At 55.4% G+C, this 20,195-nt stretch overlaps 1 protein-coding gene across 1 annotated transcript in view; it reads left to right on the forward strand.

Annotated features, from left to right (window-relative positions):
• The first annotated feature begins 519 nt into the window (after positions 1-519).
• The window catches only part of KCNC1 (potassium voltage-gated channel subfamily C member 1), a 44,141-nt gene continuing 24,465 nt past the window's right edge, over positions 520-20,195 (forward strand). Inside the window, exon 1 of the mRNA XM_005896771.2 lies at positions 520-1,092. Within this exon, the coding sequence (XP_005896833.1) occupies positions 523-1,092 (570 nt within the window). The 5' untranslated portion in view covers positions 520-522. The remainder of the gene's footprint in view (positions 1,093-20,195) is intronic.

Raw genomic sequence — 20,195 nt, forward strand, 5'->3', positions numbered from 1 at the left:
GTTTCCCGGCTCCCTCTCCTCCTTTCCCCTCCCCCTTCCAGGAGCTGATCCATGTCCGGCCCTGGAAGCAGCTGACCTTCCCCCCGATAGCTTTGTGTCGATTTCTCTATCTTTCCGCTGAGATGGGGACGGGAGCCCGGCCCCCCCACCCTCTTTTTCCTCCTCCCCGGGCTCGCCGCTGAGCGCCACCTCCCCCCCCCCAACCCCCCGCAACCCTTTCCCTCTCTCCCTCCCTCCCTTCTTTCCTCCTCTGCCTCCTCCGCAGCCGGACTAGCTCCCTCCCACATCTGGCGCCCGGAGACCCTGGGGATCCCGCGCACACTCCCTTGAACCAGCACCCGACAGGAAGCGCCCTGAAGGGCTTGGGTTGCTCTCGGAGTAGCCGGAGCCCGGTCCTCTGTCCCCCCGACGGCTGGGGGGAGGGGGGAGGAGGCCGCGCGCCCCCCTCCCCGGCGCCAACTCCCCCTGGCGGCCGCTCCCATGGGTGTCGCTGGGCCGCGCCATGCCTAAGGAGGCGCCGCGATGGGCCAAGGGGACGAAAGCGAGCGCATCGTGATCAACGTGGGCGGCACGCGCCACCAGACGTACCGCTCGACGCTGCGCACGCTGCCCGGCACGCGGCTCGCCTGGCTGGCGGAGCCCGACGCCCACAGCCACTTCGACTATGACCCGCGCGCAGACGAGTTCTTTTTCGACCGCCACCCCGGCGTCTTCGCGCACATCCTGAACTACTACCGCACGGGCAAGCTGCACTGCCCGGCCGACGTGTGCGGGCCACTCTACGAGGAGGAGCTGGCCTTCTGGGGCATCGACGAGACCGACGTGGAGCCCTGCTGCTGGATGACTTACCGCCAGCACCGCGACGCCGAGGAGGCGCTGGACAGCTTCGGCGGCGCGCCCCTGGACAACAGCGCGGACGACGCGGACGCCGACGGCCCCGGCGACTCAGGCGACGGCGAGGACGAGTTGGAGATGACCAAGCGCCTGGCGCTCAGCGACTCCCCAGACGGACGGCCTGGCGGCTTCTGGCGCCGCTGGCAGCCGCGCATCTGGGCCCTCTTCGAGGACCCCTACTCATCCCGCTACGCGAGGGTAAGTGACAACTTAGCCATGAGAAGAGTGGGGCGGGGAAGGCAGTGTTCTCTGCCTCCCGCGGGCAGGGTTGGATCCGAGAACTGGTGCCCGGGAGTCAAAGCAGAAAGGAGGATGTTTGTGCGCGTGTGACAGAGACAGTGACTCTCCTCAAGGGTGGCTAGCTTTGTACATATGTAAAGGTCTGTGTATTTCTGAATTTCGTATGTATAAGTGAGTATGAATGGGTGTGTTTGTGTGCATGAGTTGATAGTGTGCGCATATTTATGTAAGTGTGGTGGTGTATATTTGGGTGGGTAATGTATGTGGTGAGAATGAGCAAGCATGTGTGTATGTTTGAGTGTGCAGGCGTGCCTGTGCATGCACATCACCATCTCTGCAGGTGTACAGGGTGAAGCTCTGAACTGTCCTTTAGATTTTGGTGTGGGAAGGGAAGTAGGAGTCCTTCCTCTGTCCCAGGTAAGGGGCATGTGGGACCAGCCAGGGCCCACAGAAGAGGGCTTGAGACCTGATCTGCTGTGTGAGATAGACCACCCCACCCCGCGGAGCAGCCTCAGAGCATCCCAGGGAGATGATCAAGGGGCAGTCTTTATGGCTAATTAACTGATAGATGGTGGAGCTGGGGGAGGGTGTGATCCCTCTGAGACCTGCTCCTAGAAACAGAGCCTGCCCTTCTTTCTTGTCAAAAGAAGAGATGGCTGGAGGGGGCCTCTGGGCTTCTGCCTGTGCTTCCTCTAGGACCTGTCCGGACAGGGAGGGCATCTACAGGGGTGTGAGAGGGAGGTATGTCTTCATCAACCACTCCCCTTTAGTGACAGCAGCTTGTTGCCAGGGAGAAAGGGTACCCTGCTGCCCACCCAGGCCCATCAAATGGCTTCTCCGATCAGTTCCCTCAAATGTAAAGAGAGAGAGGGGGCCTGGTGAATTCTAAGGGTCTTTGCTGCTTCACTGAGCCCAAAAGGGAGACAGGGGTAGCAGCCACCTACCCTGGAAGAAACCCCTCTTGCCTTTGCTAGGCTCTGCCCTCAGAGATCTGAACAGAGGGGAAGGGTCAGAGTTGGGAATTTAAAGCAGAGTCCCTCCCCAGTGTGTGAGCCACCCCCTAATCCCCTCCCAGACAAGACATTACCTTCAATGCCCTATCTCCTTTACTGCTCCACACCCCTTCCCTCCTGCCCTCAAACTGGGGATGGAGGTTCTGGCAGGGGAGGGAGCAGGAGTGCCTCCCCGGCTGACTTCAGTGGGGAGAAGGGACCAGGGGGCACGGAAGCTTCCACGGCAGGAAAAGGCTGTGTTTAGGCACAGGCCTGATGGACGTGTTACTGAGATCAAACACTCAGTGTTTTAGCATCTGAGGGAGAGGGCAACAGGTCTTATATATTAAATCCTAGATCAGATATGTGTGTGTGTTTGGGGCGGGGAGGGGGTGTGTGGACGTGCAGTAATAGGGAGATAGTTAAACCCCTCTGTTTTGAAAAGCCTGCCCAAGGTCACCCAGGGAGTTAGAGGCCATGGTGTACTGGGACCCAAGTCCCCTGGGACCCCGTCCTCCACTCAGCTGGCCACCAGCTCCCTGCCATCTCCAGAGGAGACTGGGATCCTCAGAGGTCTCCCTCCTCCCCTCTCCTGACAGAGGCCACCATAGCCAGGGGATTATGTAACTGGAAGCTGTAGCTGAGCTGTGAGGAGGGGCAGGAGAAAGGGGACTGGGAGGTTGAACTGGGGCATGTGGGGGCAGGGGGCAAGGGGAGCAGAGGCCTAGGTTAGAGCAGCTGCCCATTAGCCTGCATTTCACCTTGGGAAGCATCTTGCTACCACCACCACCACCCCCTTGGCCCCAGAAGCAAAGAGTAGGCCCAACTTCCATATGGTCCTCTCCACCTCCTGGCGCTCTACCAAGAGGCTGAGTCCCCCCACCTGACTCCTGGGGTCAGCTTCAGGCTCTGACCCTAGCTCCTGAGTTTCAGGATAGGCAGGGGTCATGTGGGACATACTTAGCCCCTTGCCCTGTCCATCTCCTCCCACTGGCCATTCCCCCATGCAGATACAAGAGTTGGCTAAAGGGGGTCATGTTGGTGTACAGAATCTTACAGAAAAGTCCTGATTCTCTCCAGCGTCCACTGAAGAGCAGACTGAGGGAAAAGTTGAGCAGTGGTTGGGGGTGGGGTGGGGTGCTTAGAAGGTGCCCCCCTCAGCCTATCTGTGCGACATTCTTTCCCCAGTGGCCACATAGAGTTGTTCCAGCTCCCTCGGGTGACAGCTGAGGACACTGGGGCCTGCCCAAGGGCACACAGGAAGTGAGGGCAGAGCCTGGATTAGAACCCAGGCTTCCCGCTGCACGCCCGGCCGGCCTAGCTGCATTGCGCTGCCTCTCTGCGGCTCATCTGCGCAGAGCCCAGCCGGCTGCCCGCCTGCTCTCCCTCCTCCATCTCGGCTCCTCCGCCGCCCTCACCTTTGTTTACCCCTCCCCCTCGCGGGCCCCAGGCTGCCTCAGATTGCTGTGTCGGGATTCAAATGTTTATTCAGGATTCCAGACCACAATCCTGTGTGTGACATTGTAGATGTGTGTGAAAGACAAGCTGTATGTGTGAGAATCTGTGTAAGAGAGATTCTGTGTGGGTGTGAGAGGTTCTTCATGTATGTGTGTGTGTGTGTGTGTGTGTAAGGCCACATGAGAATAAAAGCATGTGTGAGTGAGACTCTGGGGGCGGGTGTGTGTGTTGAGATTGACTACGTGAGAGAGATTCTGTGTGTTTCTGTATCAGAGTAATCCCATGTGAGTGTGAAAAAGACAGATTCTGTGGGTTCTGAGAGATGGACTTTGTGTGTGAGAATGAGACTGTGTGGGAAAGAGTGCGTATATAAGAGAGAGGGGGGACTGTATGTGTCCGAAAGATGCTCTGTGCATGTGTGAGAGAGAAGGATTCTTGGGGAGGGTGTGAGAGACTTGAGGTGAGTGTATTTCTGTGTGTGGCGGGTGGGACACTGGGAAGCTCTGCATGTAACATTGTGTGCACGAGACCATCTGTGTGAGAGGCTGTGTGGGGTGGGAGCTCTATGTGTGTGACAGAGACCCTGTGTGTATGTGAGGCGTGTGTGAGGCAGGAACTGTGTGCGGGAACCTGGTGTCAGTGTGGCTGTGTGGACTTGTATGTGAGAGGGGCTTTGAGTTACCTGTGTGTGTGTGCCTTGAGGGAGGTGAAACTCAGACCCACTTCCTGCCTGCTGCCTTCATCTCCTGGGACTTCTGGGCCGCCTTAGTGAGTGGTTTTGCCCCCTATTTTCCATCCTTAGTGGAAACACTGCTCTAGCCCAGGCCAGTTGGTTGTTGGTGCACAGTGAGGCCACCCCACTGCAGGCCTTAGTGGTGGCCCTGGGAGATACGGGCTAACTAGGCGGTGGGAGGTTCCATCTGAGCTCTTTGGAGGTGACAGTGCTAGCCAGAGCTGCTGGTTTGCTGGCCCCTCTCTCCTACTGGTTCCTGGGTTCCCAGGCTGAGGGAGTGAGGGGTAGGGAGGTGAGCTGGGGCAGGATGAGCCCAATTTGTCCTTTGGCACGAGGGGTCATGCCCCAGATACACACAAGCAAAAGATGACGACGACACTTTGTGGTAAGTGCCGTGAAGGGGCTTCCTGGGACTGTGAGAGTAAGAACTATCCCGGAGGAGGTAACTCAGGGACGGACTTTGAGGAGCAAGTAGGAATTACCCAGGCAGATGGCAGGGAACAGCAGTGCTAGCATGCAAAACTGTGGAGGTGTGGGAGCAGGCAGGGTCACGTGGGAGCAGCCTGGGGCAGCCCAGCCTTGAAAACTGCCCTCCTCTCTCCCCTGGGGACCAGCACAGGTCGGAGGCTCTTGGCTTTTATCTTTGATGTTCATGTTGTCATCAGGAACATTGCTCGGTGTCAGGTCACACATCACCAGTGGTGTGCCCTGTGCTGCAGACCAGAGTGTCCTGTGCGTGTGTGTGTCTGTGTGGACATCTCTCCCCCAAAGTCACTTGACTTTGCAGTGACAAAGAAGTGCCAGTGACCCCAAGCTTGGGAAGCCCCACCTCCACCCACCCCACTGCCCAGCTCTCCTCTGATGCCAGGTCTCCATCTCTCTTTTTGTCCCCACCTGTTTGGAATCTGATGTAGTCCTCCTCTCCCCCAACTCTCTGGGGCGGATCCTCACCTGGCAGCTGGGATGAATTGCCCAGCCGGAGACTTCGGCCCTCCCTTGGGTCCCAGCTGACACTGGGATCTTGGCTTGGCATGTGGAGGGACTGGGGACAGGGGTGCTAATAGGGACTTCCTGGGCAGCTCGCCCCCACTTCAGAGCACACTGCCCCAGGTCAGGGCCCCGCTTTGAGTCATGGAAACATGTGAAGGAGACCCATGAGCAGGGCAGAAGGGCTTGGTGCCTTCCCCTCTGGCCACCCTAAGCACTCCTCACCATACTGTGTCCCCCATCCGGTGTTCCTCACTTTCTCACAATGCTTTGACAGGTGTCCGCGTGTCTTTGAATGGTAGACAGCCTCCCCTGCGCCAGTTCCCCAACCAGTAATGAAAGTCACCAAGCGAGTGTCTTCTGGTCAGCTTCTCAGCCTCTTCACCTCTAAAATGGGCATAATGATAGAACCTGTCCCAGAGGGTTGATGGAAAGATGAACTGAGTTATCTACATGTTGGTGGAAAGCCCCAAGTCACAGGGCCTGGCATGTAGTCAGTGCTCAATAAATGTTGGCTTCTGTTATTAAACTCCTCTTGGCTGGATTAGCATTTCACTCCATGACTTTCTCTAGACTCCACCCTTTGCCCTCTGTCCTAAGCCCACTATCCTGGTTTCCAGCCATCTTTGTGTCCCCCCGGCCCACCTTCCTGCAGCTTCCTGACTCCTGTCCTGCCTGCAGTCCCTGGCCCTTCCATGTCACCCTCCACTTGTAAGCCACAGAGATCTCTTCAACTCACAAATCTGTCAGCTTACAGCCTTGCCTGCTTAAAACCCTTCGGTGCTTCCCCAGCCCGTTCTGTGGTCCCTTGGGCCCGGCCTGTCTCTCTAGGCTCCTCCGGCCTGGCTCTCTCCATTACATCAGATGAGCTTCAGTCATCCCGGCCGCAATTCATTTTCTTGCACGTGACAGGTCCCCCTGCCTCACGGCCTTTGCATATGCTGTTCCCTCTGGAGCACTCTTTCCTCCTGAGTTGCCCCTCTTTCTCCCTGACACCCCTCCTCAAACCTCAGTTCCCTGGAAATGCCTTTCTGGACCCCACAGGCTGGGTCTAGGACCAGAGTCCTTCCCTTTAAAGTAGCAATCTAGTGTGTAATAAAATGCTCATTAGCAGTCTTGCTTGATTCCAGTCTGTCTCCTACTCCAGAATCCAAGCTTCTTATATACTCAGTTTAATAGGAGCCATTATTGAAACAGATGAGGAAGGCAAGGCCCAGAGAGGTGTGCTTTGTCCAAGGTCCCAGTGAACAAGTTAGGGGGCTGGTTTAGGAACTCAGGTCTTCAACTCCTGGTTCCGTAGCTGGGAGCCCCGTCCACCTTACAACACTTCAGCGAGTGCCGGGGTCTGGCACTCCAGGGGCAGGAATCTGTGCTCCCTAACTCTGGGCAGTCTAGAATGTGCCAGAGCTTTAGAGGAGACTGGCCTGAACCTCCAAGAGAGAGAAGTATGTTGTTTCAGAGGCGGTGAAGGGAGCTGGTGGGGGCTCGTTCCAAGGCCCACCACCGGGACCAAGGATCTCGGGGCCTCCCAAGACAGCTGAATACAGTGCTATGACTATTCTGAGCAGTCCCATGACCAGTGTATTCACTCTGGACCGAAAGGTCAGGGCCTCAAGCTGCGGCCTCCCATGGGCCCTGGGCCAGCCTGGCCACACCATGGGTGCAGGCTCCAGGGAAAGGGGAACCTAGGAGGCTCCAGGGACGGTTAGATGCCCAACCCTAGTGCCGGAGAACCACTTGAGGGGAGGGACTGCCTTTCATATGCACAGGACTGTTGGGTGCTGCCAGGCCACCTCTAGCTACTGCCCTCATCTGGCAGAGGAAAATCAGGCTCAGAGCAGGGAAGACACTTGCCTAAGACCACACAGCCCATCAACGAGGCTCAAACTCCACCCCAAGCCTCTTGGCCTAAGGGCAGGCCATTTGTATTTATTTGCTCTCTCAGTTTTAAGAGAATATTAAATTCCACCTGGGAAGCAGTTAGGTGCCCTCCTTCCTCCCTTCCCCACTCCCCTCCCAGGGCCCAGTACAGCTGGTAGAGACCTCTCTTAGACAGTCAACCCAGACTTTGCCCAGATCCTGTATTCATCCCCTAGGCCAAATTTTCCAGAAGCCCCTTCCTTGAGTCAACGTACTAATGGCTACTGTTTACTACCCAGGTGGTGTTAGTGGTAAAGAACTCTCCTGCCAATGCAGGAAATTTAAGAGACTCAAGTTCAATCCCTGGGTTGGGAAGATCTCCTGAAGCAGGAAAGGGCAACCCACTCCTGTATTCTTGCCTGGAGAATGCCACACACAGAGGAGCCTGGCAGGCTACAGTCCATAGCGTCACACAGAGTCAGACACAACTGAAGCGACTTAGCACACATGCACTTTATTTACTAAAGCACTTACTATGTATCAGACAGCCTTAAGGATTTGATTTACGTATTCTCATTCAATTGTCATACGAACGCCCATGGAGCTGTACCATTATTATCACACCAATGTCCCAGATGAGGCTGTTGCAGCTCAGAGAGGCTAAGTAGCCTTTCCAAGGTCATTGTAGACCCTGAGTAGTGGACCAGCATTTAGCTGTGGGACCACCTGACCCCAGAGCTCCGTCCATAACCACTATTCAGTACCGCCTCTTGTTGTTATTCCAGGGTACTGGGGGCTGTGGCTGGCCGTGGCCCAGGCTTGGGTTTCCTTCTGTTTTCTTTCCTCCTTCAGCAAACTCTCTTTCCCAGAAACCTGTTTGGGAATCCTGCTCTGCAGTTCTGGCCCCTGAACCATGGCAGGTGAAGGCCCAGCCTGGTGGGGTAAGATGATGCACTGGCAGCCCCCAGAAAGAGACTTTTCAGAAGGTGCCTCTCCTGCCCCTGCCAGCCATGCAGGCCCCGGGAAATGACTGGGGGGCTTGGGAGGATCAGAAGCTATCCTGCGAGAGATGACACCTGGTGAGCATGCTGGATCCTCCTCAGCTCCGCATTCAAGGCCTTCTGCTCTGGAAGCCGGCCACGGGTCCTGCTGCTCCCTTCTGCCAGGCTCCTCCCTTCTGCTAGGCTCCTCCCTTTTGCCAGGCTCCTCCCTTCCGCCAGGCTCCTCCCTGACCTCATCATCTGAACCTCAGTCCAGCCTCCAGGTTTTTGCTCATCTATTCCCTCTCCCAGTAGCCTTTCTAGTTTTTGCTGAACCGAAAATCCATTCCCCCAGGTCCCTAATGCTTAGCCTGACTGCTCCTGCCCTCACTGACTCCTTTGGGAGTACAGGGTCTGGGTTGGGCAAGAAGTCACAGGCTTGCCTGATTTGAGCTGACAGTCAGTGGGTCACTCCTGGGGGCCTGGGGCTTAGCACCAGCCCAGGGACAAGAAGAGAAGAGGCCGCAGACAGGACCCCCATTGTGGGCATGAGGCAGCTACCCCAGAACAAGATCTGTAGCCAGGCCACTAAGCCAACCAGGCTCCCATAGGCAGGTCCCATTGTCCCTTCAGGCTATAGTTCCCCTTTGGAAAATAGTTCAGTTCAGTTCAGTCGCTCAGTCATGTCTGACTCTTTGCGACCCCATGAATCGCAGCACGCCAGGACTCCCTGTCCATCACCAACTCCCGGAGTTTACTCAAACTCATGTCCATCAAGTGGGTGATGCCATCCAGCCATCTCATCCTCTGTCGTCCCCTTCTCCTCCTGCCCCAAATCCCTCCCAGCATCAGGGTCTTTTCCAGTGAGTCAACTCTTTGCATGAGGTGGCCAAAGTACTGGAGTTTCAGCTTTAGCATCAGTCCTTCCAATGAACACCCAGGACTGATCTCCTTTAGAATGGACTGGTAGAGGACCTTCTAAATCAGCAGTCCCCAACCTTTTTGACCACAGGGACCAGTTTCGTGGAAGGCAGGTTTTCCATGAACCAGGTTGGAGGATGGCTTCAGGATGATTCAAGCACAATACATTTATTATACACTTTATTTCTATTATTATTATATCAGCTCCACTTCAGGTCACAGGGCATTAGATCTCAGAGACTGTGGACCCCTGTTCTAAATGACCACCAAGTCCCTTCACCACTCTGACACTCCAGGAGGCTAGAGTTCCAAGCTTCAGCTTCCCGGAGGCACCGTGGGAGCCAGGGTGTACGTGCATGCTGAGTTATTTCGGTTGTCTCTGACTCTTTGTGACCCTGTGGACCGTAGCTCGCCAGGCTCCTCCATCCATGGGATTCTCCAGGCATGAATCCTGGAGTGGGTTGCCATGCCCTCCTCCAGGGGATCTTCCCAACCCAGGGATTGAAACTGCATCTCTTGTGTATCTAGCACTGACAGGCAGGTTCTTTACCACTGGTGCCACCTGAGAAGCCCCGGGAGCCGGGTTAGTCCTTTCCTACTTCTCCTTCCACATTCTGCGCCCAGCTCCTCTCTAGGGCACATGTGAGCTCTCCTGGTATCAAGCAGGCAGGAGCCCAGGGGAGGGGGTCTGAGAAGCTTTCCCCTACATTCATTCAGGCTCCCATAGTAATCCCTTCCTTCCTGGCATCGCCACAGGTGCTAGGCCCCTGGGAGTCACCGGGTGTGTAGACTCCCCCAGTCCTCTCATGGCACAAATTGGGGAGTACCACCTCTCTATGGTGTGCTTGCTCTGGCCCAGTGGGTGGCACCTCCAGCTCTCTTCTCCAGGCCCTTCTCTTAGCTGTCTGCCCTTCGCGAGTTGCAGAAAGGTGTACTGAGAGACGAGATGCTATGCCAGACTGTAGGGGCTGGAGCAGGGCAGGCTGGGGCTATCTTCGATGGTGCCGAGGCACTGCAGAGAAGGGAGGCAGTGGGCTGCTGCTGTGCTGGATGGGGCAGGGGTGTTTGCAATCATTGTAATGGGGCTAGAGGGGTGTTTCTGGGGACCCCCATCCATGGGTAACTTTCAGTTTACTTAGGATCCTTCAAAAACGTCAGGCTTGAACATCCCTGGCAATCCACTGGTTACGATTCCACACTCCCAACACAGAGCACAGGTTCAGTCCTTGGTCAGGGAAGATCCCACATGCTGAGCAGCCAAAAGCAGAAGACAGGTCAAACTCCTGGGCTCTGTCCCTGGAGAACTTGACTCCTGGGTCTGGAAGGAAATGGTCAGGATGCCTATGCTCCAGAGTCTGTTCTCCGGCGATGCTGATACTCAGAGAAGGAGGATTTGCCATGGGGTCTGGGACACAGGGGTTCTTGCTCCTCAGTGTGGTCCTCTGACCAAGAGAATCAACATCACCTGGGCACTTGGCAGAAAGAAAGCATTTCAGGTCCCAGCCCTGCCCCCAGCCCTACTGATTCAGAATCTGCATTTTAACAAGATCCTCAGATGAATCATACGCACACCAGATTCTGAGAAGTGCTGAGGCAGGAAACCGTTCCCAGTGGAGGGGAAGTATCAGGACACAAAGAGGCCTGGACGGGTATGTGCTGGTTGGCAGAGCTTCGTGGGTGATTCTGATCTTTCCTTGTGCCCAAGACGCTGACATCGGGGTGGTGTGCCTGGAGGCTGAGGCCCCAGCTGGATAAATGACAGCCGCTTCCATCTAGGTGCTGAGACCAAAAACCTTGGCACCCATCCGTTATTCCTCGCTTTTTCTCACACATCAGCAAATCCTGTTGGTCTCTGTACTGAAAATACAGCCAGAACCTGACCTTGTCATATTGCCTCCACTGCTACCTCCCTGGCTGAAGCCACCATCGTCTCTCCCCCGGATTCCTGTGAACTGTCCACTTGCTTCTGCCCTTTGCAGCACCTTCTGCGCACAGCAGCCAGGGCCCTCCTGGTCAAACGCTTGCCAGGTTGAGCCACCCCTGTACTCTGCTCAGTCAGGGAGCAGCCCGGGCCCCTGCAAGGGTTATAAGGCTCCTCAGGAGCTGCCCGCACCCAGCCTCCCCCTCCGCTCTCTTTCCTCCCCGCTCATTCTGGCTCCTTGGTTTTCCACCAGCACAGCGCTTGTGCTTCTGCCTCAGGACCTGTCCTCTCGCCCTACCTTCTACCTGGAGTGCTTTCCCCTCGCTGTTTACTCCCTCATCCTCACCTCCTTTAGGCCTGTACTCAGAGGTCATCCCCTCGGGTTGCACCCTTGCGTTCCCTTCCCCCATTTTATGCTTTCCCGTTTTCTTCTTGGCATTTAACAGCATCCAACTGTATTTTATTATTGACCTTGTTTATTGTCTGCTTCCCCCACTAGAATATGTTGTTTTTCAGTTGCCCAGCCGTGTCCGACTCTTTGCAACCCCATGAATTGCAGCACACCAGGCTTCCCTGTCCTTCACTATCTCCCGGAGTTTTCTCAAATTCATGTCTATCACGTCGGTGATGCCATCCAACCATCTCATCCTCTGTCGTCCCCTTCTCCTCCTGCCTTCAATCTTTCCCAGCATCGAGGTCTTTTCCAATGAAATAGTAAAGAACGTTCTACTGGAATATAAACTCTATATTCTTATATAAAAATAAAAGCTTCACTAGAATTTAAGCTCCAGGAAGACAGGGATTTTTGTCTTTTACCCATTGTTCTGTGCTTGGTATCTGGAATAGGGCCTGGCACATAGCGGGTTCTAAATACATAGTCATTGGGAGAATAAATAAGGAGACCAGAGTTCAAGACCTAGGCCAGATATCGGCACCACGCCTCAGAGCCTATTACTGGCTGACCCCGTCTTTCTTTGCCTCACCTGGGAACACAAGCCCTCTATCCCAACTCACTGCCCACAACCAGAGCTCAGAGACTGAAAAAGTATTTTTGAAAACCAGGATGTGCAAGCTCTTGGGATGATGACATTGTGCATTGCAAGGACTCTGAGTTCCCACGTCCACCTGGTCCAGCCGAATGCCCACATCTGACTTCCTTTGGGACTCTGTTTCTCCTAAAGACTAGCCAGGTTCTTTTTCTCCCTCTCCCTCCCCACGTCCTTCCCCGTTCACCTCCTTCCCTCGCTTTACCCCTCCCATCGTCCCCTTTCCTCTGTCAGCTGTGTTTGCGTGAAGTTCTAGGCATTAGTTACTGGCTTTCAATACAGACTCATCCCCTGGAAGTCCTCGGATGCCTTTTGTCCCAAATTCCCCTGCTTAAAGCCACAGTCCTGTGTTCAGTAGAAAGTGCATGGGCTTCGGGGTGGCCCCCACTTCCTAGTGACCGATCTTAGCGATATGCCCTGGAGCCCCGTTCTCTCCTTAAGAGTGTGGCCTCTTGAGCCAGGAGCCCTGCATTCGAATCCCAGCCCCACTTCCTCTTTTCAGCTGTGTGACCTTGGACAAGTTCCCTAACCTGTCTGTGCCTCAAGAGAGGGTTATTAATAGCACCTGACTCATAGGGAAGTCGGGAGGATTGAATGTGTTAAGCACTTAGCCCAGAACCCGAAACATAATAAGTGCTTAATTATCGTGGGTTCCATTATTGTCTTTTTAACGGTGCTTGGCTCTAGAAGAACCAGATCCTGGCCTGTTCACTACCCACTTCCTTTTTCAGCAACTGACCCTCCCTTCAATACCTCTCTGAGGGTCACCTCACCTACTTGGCCCCAGGGGCCCCTTCTTCCAGAATCACCTCTCTCCCAGGAACCAGATCTCAGTGGTGTCATCCATGGAGGCAGGCCTGGATTCGTCTTGGTCCTGCCGTAAACCTGCCGTGTGTCATGGGCAGGTCATAGCCCTCTTCAGAGGGCTCGGTCACCCCCTCTGTTGTCATGGGCAGCTCACCCCTGCTCTGCCTCCCTCCCCAGGTGTAGGGGGGTGAGAGAGCTGGATGATGGAACTCCCGCCCGTGGGCAGAGAGGGAGGGAGGCCACTGACATCAGGCTGTGGTCGGGAGCCAAGCCCAGGGACCTAAGATGCTGACAAGTGTGCCAGCGTGGTGGGGGTGGTGGGTCAGGGCCAGGCATCACAGCACAGGGTGTTGAGACATCTTTACAGGGGATGCACAGGCACAGAGAGCAGTGGCAGCAGGGCCCAGGCCGACCCCAGGAGCTGTTGGGGCCTGGGGCTAAGGACTGGGGCTCCTGTTGGTGCCAGTGGGCAGTACCTGTCCTCAGGCTGGACTGCCCCACCAGGCTGAGTGGGGACAGGCTAATTTTAGCTGGAGTAGCCCCAGAAACTGAGCTCAGGGGGCCAGAGCCAGCCTTGCTGGGCCCAGGGTCTAATACTCTATCAGCCGGGCCCACGGCAGCCAGAGGAAGCTCACTCAAGCCTCAGGGCCTCAGATGCATGCCCCTTCTACCCTGGCTTAACTTGGCCCTTCCCCTGCCAGCCTGGCACCCCTAATCCTGCTTTACTTTGCCCCTGACCCTCCACCCATGGTGCACCCCATCTCACCTTCTACCTCCCCCATCCACAGTGCAGGAAGGGACTGCTGTCCCTGTGCCCCGACTGTCCACATGAGGACAGTCTGTGTGGTTCCCCTGCCAGGGGGCTGCTCTTAGCACCTGGTCATTCATTCCACAAATATTTATTGAGCACCTACTTACTAGGCTGCAGACACCGTTCTAGAAGCTGAGAGTAGAGCAAAGAATAAAGCAGTCACGAATCCCTGCTCTCAAGAAGCTTACATTCTCGAGCAGGGAGAATAAAAAGAAAGAAATACATGTACTATTTCGTGTGTCAGATGGTAAGAAGTACTAGGGGGATATACAATGGAGGGAAGACCCGGGGAAGGCTGGAGGTGATGACTTAGCTCCTGTGGCAGGGAAGGCCTCCCTGGGCAGGTGATGTTTCAGCAAAGACTTGCAGGAGGAGAGGGAGGAAGACATGTGGCATCTGCAGAGCACAGTGAATAGGACAGGCAAAATCCCCAAGCAGCTGTGTGCCTGGGGTTCAAGGCGCAGAGAGAGACCAGGGTCCAGGGCTGAACCGGGGGACAGTGGAAGGAGAGCAGAGCTGCGCACAGCCCCCTGGGGTCCCTGACAGTGGGATCTTACCCACAGTGCGTGTCCTCCCAGCACTTGGCTGTGCTCACATCTGCACTGCCATCTCCTCCCCTCTCCTGGCCGAAGGCGCTGCCCAGTCGGACCTTCAGGAAGCTGGGCCTCAGGGAAGGGCTCTTGCTTCACCATCCTGGGGGACCTCTGTCCTCTTCTCAAAGGCAGCTGCGCCCAGGAGGAGACACGGGGGCCACATGGGGCTGCCACCAGGGTAGGGGTGGAGGGTGAGCTGCTCTCTGAGGGGTTGTTGGGCTGGATGTTGGTGAGGGAGTCAGAGGTGAGGGGCCCGTTCAGGCAAAGGTCCCGTCTGCAGTTTCCTGTGGCAGAACCCTCAGTCCGAGTGTGCTGAGAGAGATGGTTAGCATGGTGGTGATGGGCCAGACTGGAGCCAGGCTGCCGGGGTCCAAATGTAGCTCTGTTGGCTGTGAGCCGTATGACCTTGTCAGCCTTGGCTGCCTCAGCTGTAAAGGGTGTTCTGCAGACACTGGCCTCACCTGCTGTGGGGGGTTCTGAGAACATGAACCTGATGTCTGTGAAGAGGGGTGCTGTAACGGGGGGCTTCAGTGGTTCCCCAGGGCCCTTCTCTGCCTGTGCAGGTGGTAGAATGGGAGAGTGGGACTCCCCTGGACCTTGTCAGCAGGACAGGACTGAACATACTTTGGAGCACAGCCTCCTGCCGGGGCCACCATCTTAGCACTTAGAGATGAATGTTTTATGCTCAACCTCAGGGGCTCTCTGAGCAGCTGGGAAGAACATGGCCACCCACTGGGTCACCTGGAGACAGCCTGAGCCCTGGGCTGAGGGCTGCCCTCTTGGAAGCCCACAGGGCTGTCATCTGCTAAGGGTCAGCCCCGGACAGCGTGCTTCTCCTCGTGGTGCTGTGGGGGCTGGTCACATGCGCCTGAGCGGCCCGCACCCTGGAACATGGCCCTTGTCCTTCTGAGCCTTAGTTGCCTCACCTATACACAATGGTGTCACCTGCTTCTCAGGGATGCCGGGAGAATCCACTCAGACCAGAGGCAGAAAAGTAGTTTCTCAGGGAGAAAATATAGTTCAGAACAGGGCTGTGGTTGGGTGTGGGGTCGGGGGGCGGCAGTGAGGGGAGACCAGATCCTAAAGGCAGAGGGAATGTGAGGAGCAGACAGGGTAGAGACGACAGGACAAGACTTGGACCTGACTGGGCCTGGCTTTTGGTGCCCCCCGCCTCAGCGTGGGCTTGGGCATGTGGCTTGAGCCCATTTCCTCCTGTGTGAGATGGGGAAGAGTCCCAGAGGGGTGGAGCCCTCGGCACGGAGCCCGGCACACAGGAGGTGCTCACCAGGGGTTGGAGCTGGCTGTCTAGGGCACATTGAACCTAGTCCTGGGTTCAGATTCCCCGGGGATGCTGGTAGAAGGAGGGCTGGCTGAGCCACAGCCAGGGAGGCAGCCGTAGAAGCCTCGTCCGGTAGCCCCATAACCTCAGGGTCACGAACCACTGTCACCAATGATATATTTAGTGATACAAAGGTCAGAAATGCCAGACGCTGGCTTCCCTTCTGGGCGTCAGGAATCATGTCTCCTGAGGCCTGGCTGTCACCAAGAAGATATTTTTTCCTTGACTGGCAGTCTGGGGATCTGAGTAAAGGCCTCAGTGTAATAAGTCACCATGGTTTATACTGACTTGCTGAGGCTTTCCACGTCCAGGGCTCTTCCCAGACTTTGTTGTGCTACCCCAGGAAATGTCACCCATCCTGTCTTTCCAGACTGCCCACCCTCAGCCTCCTGGCACACCAACCATTCCTCCAGGATCCCCTGTTCCCCTGCCTCCTGCCTTTGCTTATTCTGTTCCCTCCACCAAGAATGCCCTTCCTTCCACCTTTGCATGTCTGAGACAGATCCAGCCTTCAGAGTCAGCTTGGAGAAGGCATCCTGCCTGGAGTCTTTCCTGATCCCCCTCCTAAGAGCCTGCTCTCCCAGGGAACTTTTCCCACCCTCAACGCAGCTGCCCTATTGGAGTGACAGGTCTCCCCAATTCAGCTGCAGCTTCTAGAGGACAAGGACCAGCTTAAGAAATGATAACACCTGTTATATAATATAGAGTCAGTAAGTCTTGGCTAAAACAATGTAACTCGCAACAGCCCTATGAAGTAGAAGGTTTAGATCTTATCCCTGTTTTACTGATAAAGGAAAACATGGCCAGGTCCCCTTGGGGAAATTAAGAAGGTAAACTAGAGCAGTGGTAGTGTTCCTTCTTATACTATTACGTTTTGGTTCCATGGTCAAGAGTGAGGTAGTTGAGTGGACAGATGGGTGATGGACAAATAGATGAAAGAATGGATAAAAAGATGGGTATGTGGATGGATGTGGATAAGTGGATGGGAGGAAGGGTGTACAGAGGGAGAACCAGCTGGGTGGGTAGCTTGGTGGATGGGTGAATACATGGATGGATGTGAAGGTAATTGGATAAATTTCTAGTCCCTTGACTTCAAGGCAGCAGAGGAAGTCCTATCTCTCACGAAATGAAAACATTCTAGAGGATGGGATTTGGATGCTGAGGACTTCAGGGTAGAAGGCAGGGTGGAGCCACCCAGCCCATCTGTGGGTTTGCTGATACAAGGAATGGATGGTTTGTGGAGTGAAGGAGCTGGAAGCTAGGGGCAGGGACTGGCCTGGGGAACTGGCTCAATCTCAAAGGTGAAAGGCTCCGATGGAGCAGACCCAGGACGGGCTAGAAAGAAGTTGCAGGAAGAGCCATGTGACAGGGAGGTCCTCAGGGCCTGGGGGTTTTCCAGGCTCCCTGCAGCCACTGGAGGGCAGGCCATGAGAGGAGGATTGGCCTTCAGTTCCTGAGGATTGACCCCAGACTGCACTGAGCATACCTGTGGTTTCAATCTGTTCTGGGGTGGGGAGGCCACTCTTTCTCCTTAGGTCCCCAGCCTTGGCAAGCAGGCTTCCTTAATACCCCTGATGTGCTGGCTGAGGAGGTGCTCTCCTGAGACCCTGGATGAGCCTGGCTCAGGTATGCTGAGGTCCATCCACACCCAACTGCTTTTCTCCATCAATCCCCAAGCTCTAGACACAAGCTCCAAGGCTTTTAATTGCCTAGCAAGGGCCAGTCAAGGGACCATGGACATGGGGGATCAAGAGTTGAGGGCTTGATAGCTTAGATGCAACTAGTCTGGAGCTGAGGCGCTCCCTTTGCATAAGGCATAGTGCTGAGCCTACCAGGCCCCCTCCCCAAGCCCTGCTTCAACGTTCCCCAGCACCAGGCTGCACCCGCTGCACACACACGCATACACACACACACTGGTCCCGGCGATCTCCCTGGGAAACCAGGTCCCAGTGAGAGTGCCTGGTGTGCTGCTAACTGCTTATTACAGTCACGGCTACAGCTAAGTATAGCTCTAGCACACACAAGACCAAGACAACAGGGAGAGTCTTTCCATAAAACAGCTCGACATGCAAACACATAAACATCCGCACACGCATGCTCCCCACGCTCATGGGCTCGGACACTCATGAACCCATACTTGCCCCAGTACAAAGTTTTATTCATTCACCCAGGCAGTCATTCAGTCAGTGTTTATCCAGGGGTGAGGCGTGTGGTTAAGAGCATGTGTTCTGGAGTCATGGAAAGCTGGGTTTCAAAACCTAACTCCATCACCTTCCAGGTGTCTGATCACGGGCAACTTCTTCAACCTCTCTGAGCCTCAGTTTCCTTCTTTGTGAAATTGGGATGGTAACTGCAGTGTGGACCTCTGAGATGGTGCAGGGGGTCAATGAGATGGGGCAGTGGGAGTGCTGGTGATGAATCCAGCTCAGGAGGTAGCACACAGCGGATGTTTTTACCCACTGTTGAATTCCTACTATGTGCCTTCCCCAGTGCCGGAAGCTTTATTTAAAGCTGGGATTTCTGGAGGTTCCTGTGCAAAGTAAAATAGGCACTCAGTGAATGTATGAAGCTTGAATGAATGACCATGTGAGTGAAAGCTGCATCCATGGCTCGCTGGATGGAAGACTCCACGCTCACTTGTCTCTCGTCCAGGCTGTGTCTCTGGCAGGACTGGGATGTTCTTACGGGTAACGTGGGGATCCTACAAAAAGAACTGGAGTGGGTCTGAGCCCCCTCTCATTTCGCAGATGGGGAAATGGCAGCACAATGGTACCAGGCAGAGGGCATCGTCCAGGCCAAACATTCGGCCCTGAGTCTAGAGCTACCGCCGTGAGCCAGCCTAGCACAGCAGCCCAGCACAACGATGGTATCTGGTTCAGCCGCAGCCTCTGAGTCTCTGAGCCTGCTCAGGCCACAGGCCCGGCCCTGGCTTGGGCAAACACAGGAGTCATACAGCCGCAGCAGAGCCTTGGCTGGGGCTGCCAGGCAGGCTGGGGCCTCTGGGCTGGCCCTAGACAGCGCTCCATCCCCTGGAGCAGGGGCTGGCATTTCATCCAGCTTGGGTAGGAAACAAGATTCAGGATTTGAGAGCAGTGTCACCGTTCCCTACCTTTGAATAGGCCAGCAGCTGAACTGCCTGGCCTTTCTCCTCCCATTGCACCTCCTCAAAAAGAAAGTGACATTTCCTGGTGCTTTTTTAAGCCCAGGCTGGCTGGGCCAGGCCCGGGTGTGGGGTGGGGAGGGGGCGGGCGGCACTGGGAGTCACACAGCCCGAGTCTCTCCTCACCTTGAGTGATCTCGAGGTGCTGGGAATAGATGTGGTCTCATCTCCTCGCCGTGTGTCCCAGGTTCCAGCATCTTCACCCCAGGGCCTGCACTTGGGTTTTGAATTTCATGTTCCCACGACAGTTCTGCCCCCTAGGCAGGACTCAGGCTGTTGACTTCCATAGCAAGCGCCTTCAGCTGGCAGCCTGCTGGGAGGGGAGACTCTGTCTGGCCTCTGAAAAGGAACTTTGGTGCCCTTGTGCCCATTCCCCTCATTCATGTTCTCAGCCGGTAACGGTCTTTGTGCCCCTGGACAAGAGATGAGTGTGATTGGGCCTGCCACCTGTGTAGACAGGAGTCTGCTGTCAACGAGTATACCCATTGCCAGTGTAGACCTGGATCTGCTCTTGGTCACAGTGCCCCTTGCCAGTGTAACACACCACCTCTGTGGGAATGAAGCTGATGACAACACAGTGAAATGATTAGTGACTGCATCCAAGGCCAGGTTCGTCACGGATTCATGGAGAGAGATTATACTTTTACCAGCGTGGATATCAATCTGCTGTGAGTGTGGCCAGTGCTGGTGTAAACACAAGTTCAAAGCCAACGACTGTGCGTGTTGCAGGGTAGAGGCAGATGCTGTGTTAGTGAGTCTGTGACTGTGTGCACTCTCCGTGCAGGCAAGGGAAAGTGGGCATCAGAGGAGGCGGTCACCTCCTGAGGAGGCTAAGGGAGTTGTTGTGCCCACCATATAGACAGATGGGTTGAGACAAGCAGATGCATAGGATGGGAAGCTGTGCTCTTGCTTAGCTGTGCCCCGGGTTCCCAAGGAAGGGGCCCCTCTTCCCCTACTAGTGTGGAGCATGTGACTTGAGTCTAACGGCAGGGCCAGTCCTGATGCTCTGATCTGGCCGCCGCATGGGCCTTACATGCTAAGGGGGAGAGAGGCAAACAATAGACATGAAAATGAGTGAGTTGGATGGTGTGAAGTGCCAGCGTTGTCCAGTTGGATGCTTAGAATGGGTGAGTGTTACTGTACATACCTCGTACCTCAGTAAAGCTGGGGGAAAGTTAGTGTTTGACAAAGGGGGACGTGCTCCATGGGGCGAGCAGAAGAAGGAGAATCAGATCTGCGCGGGGTGCTGGCTGACATTTTAGAGTGGTCAGTGGGCTGCCTGCAATGACAGGAGAATGAGCCACAAGGACGCTGGGGAAGGGCACCTTAGGGCCCTAAGACAGGCGTGTGTCTGGCATGTTTAAGGATTGTGTTTGAGGAGGCGGTGTGGCTGGAACAAGCCAGGGAGGACAGCGATAGGAGATGAGCTTGGAGGCAAATGGAGGACCCAATC

This window comes from Bos mutus, chromosome 15, assembly GCF_027580195.1.
Source record: "Bos mutus isolate GX-2022 chromosome 15, NWIPB_WYAK_1.1, whole genome shotgun sequence".
Classification (NCBI taxonomy): domain Eukaryota; kingdom Metazoa; phylum Chordata; class Mammalia; order Artiodactyla; family Bovidae; genus Bos; species Bos mutus.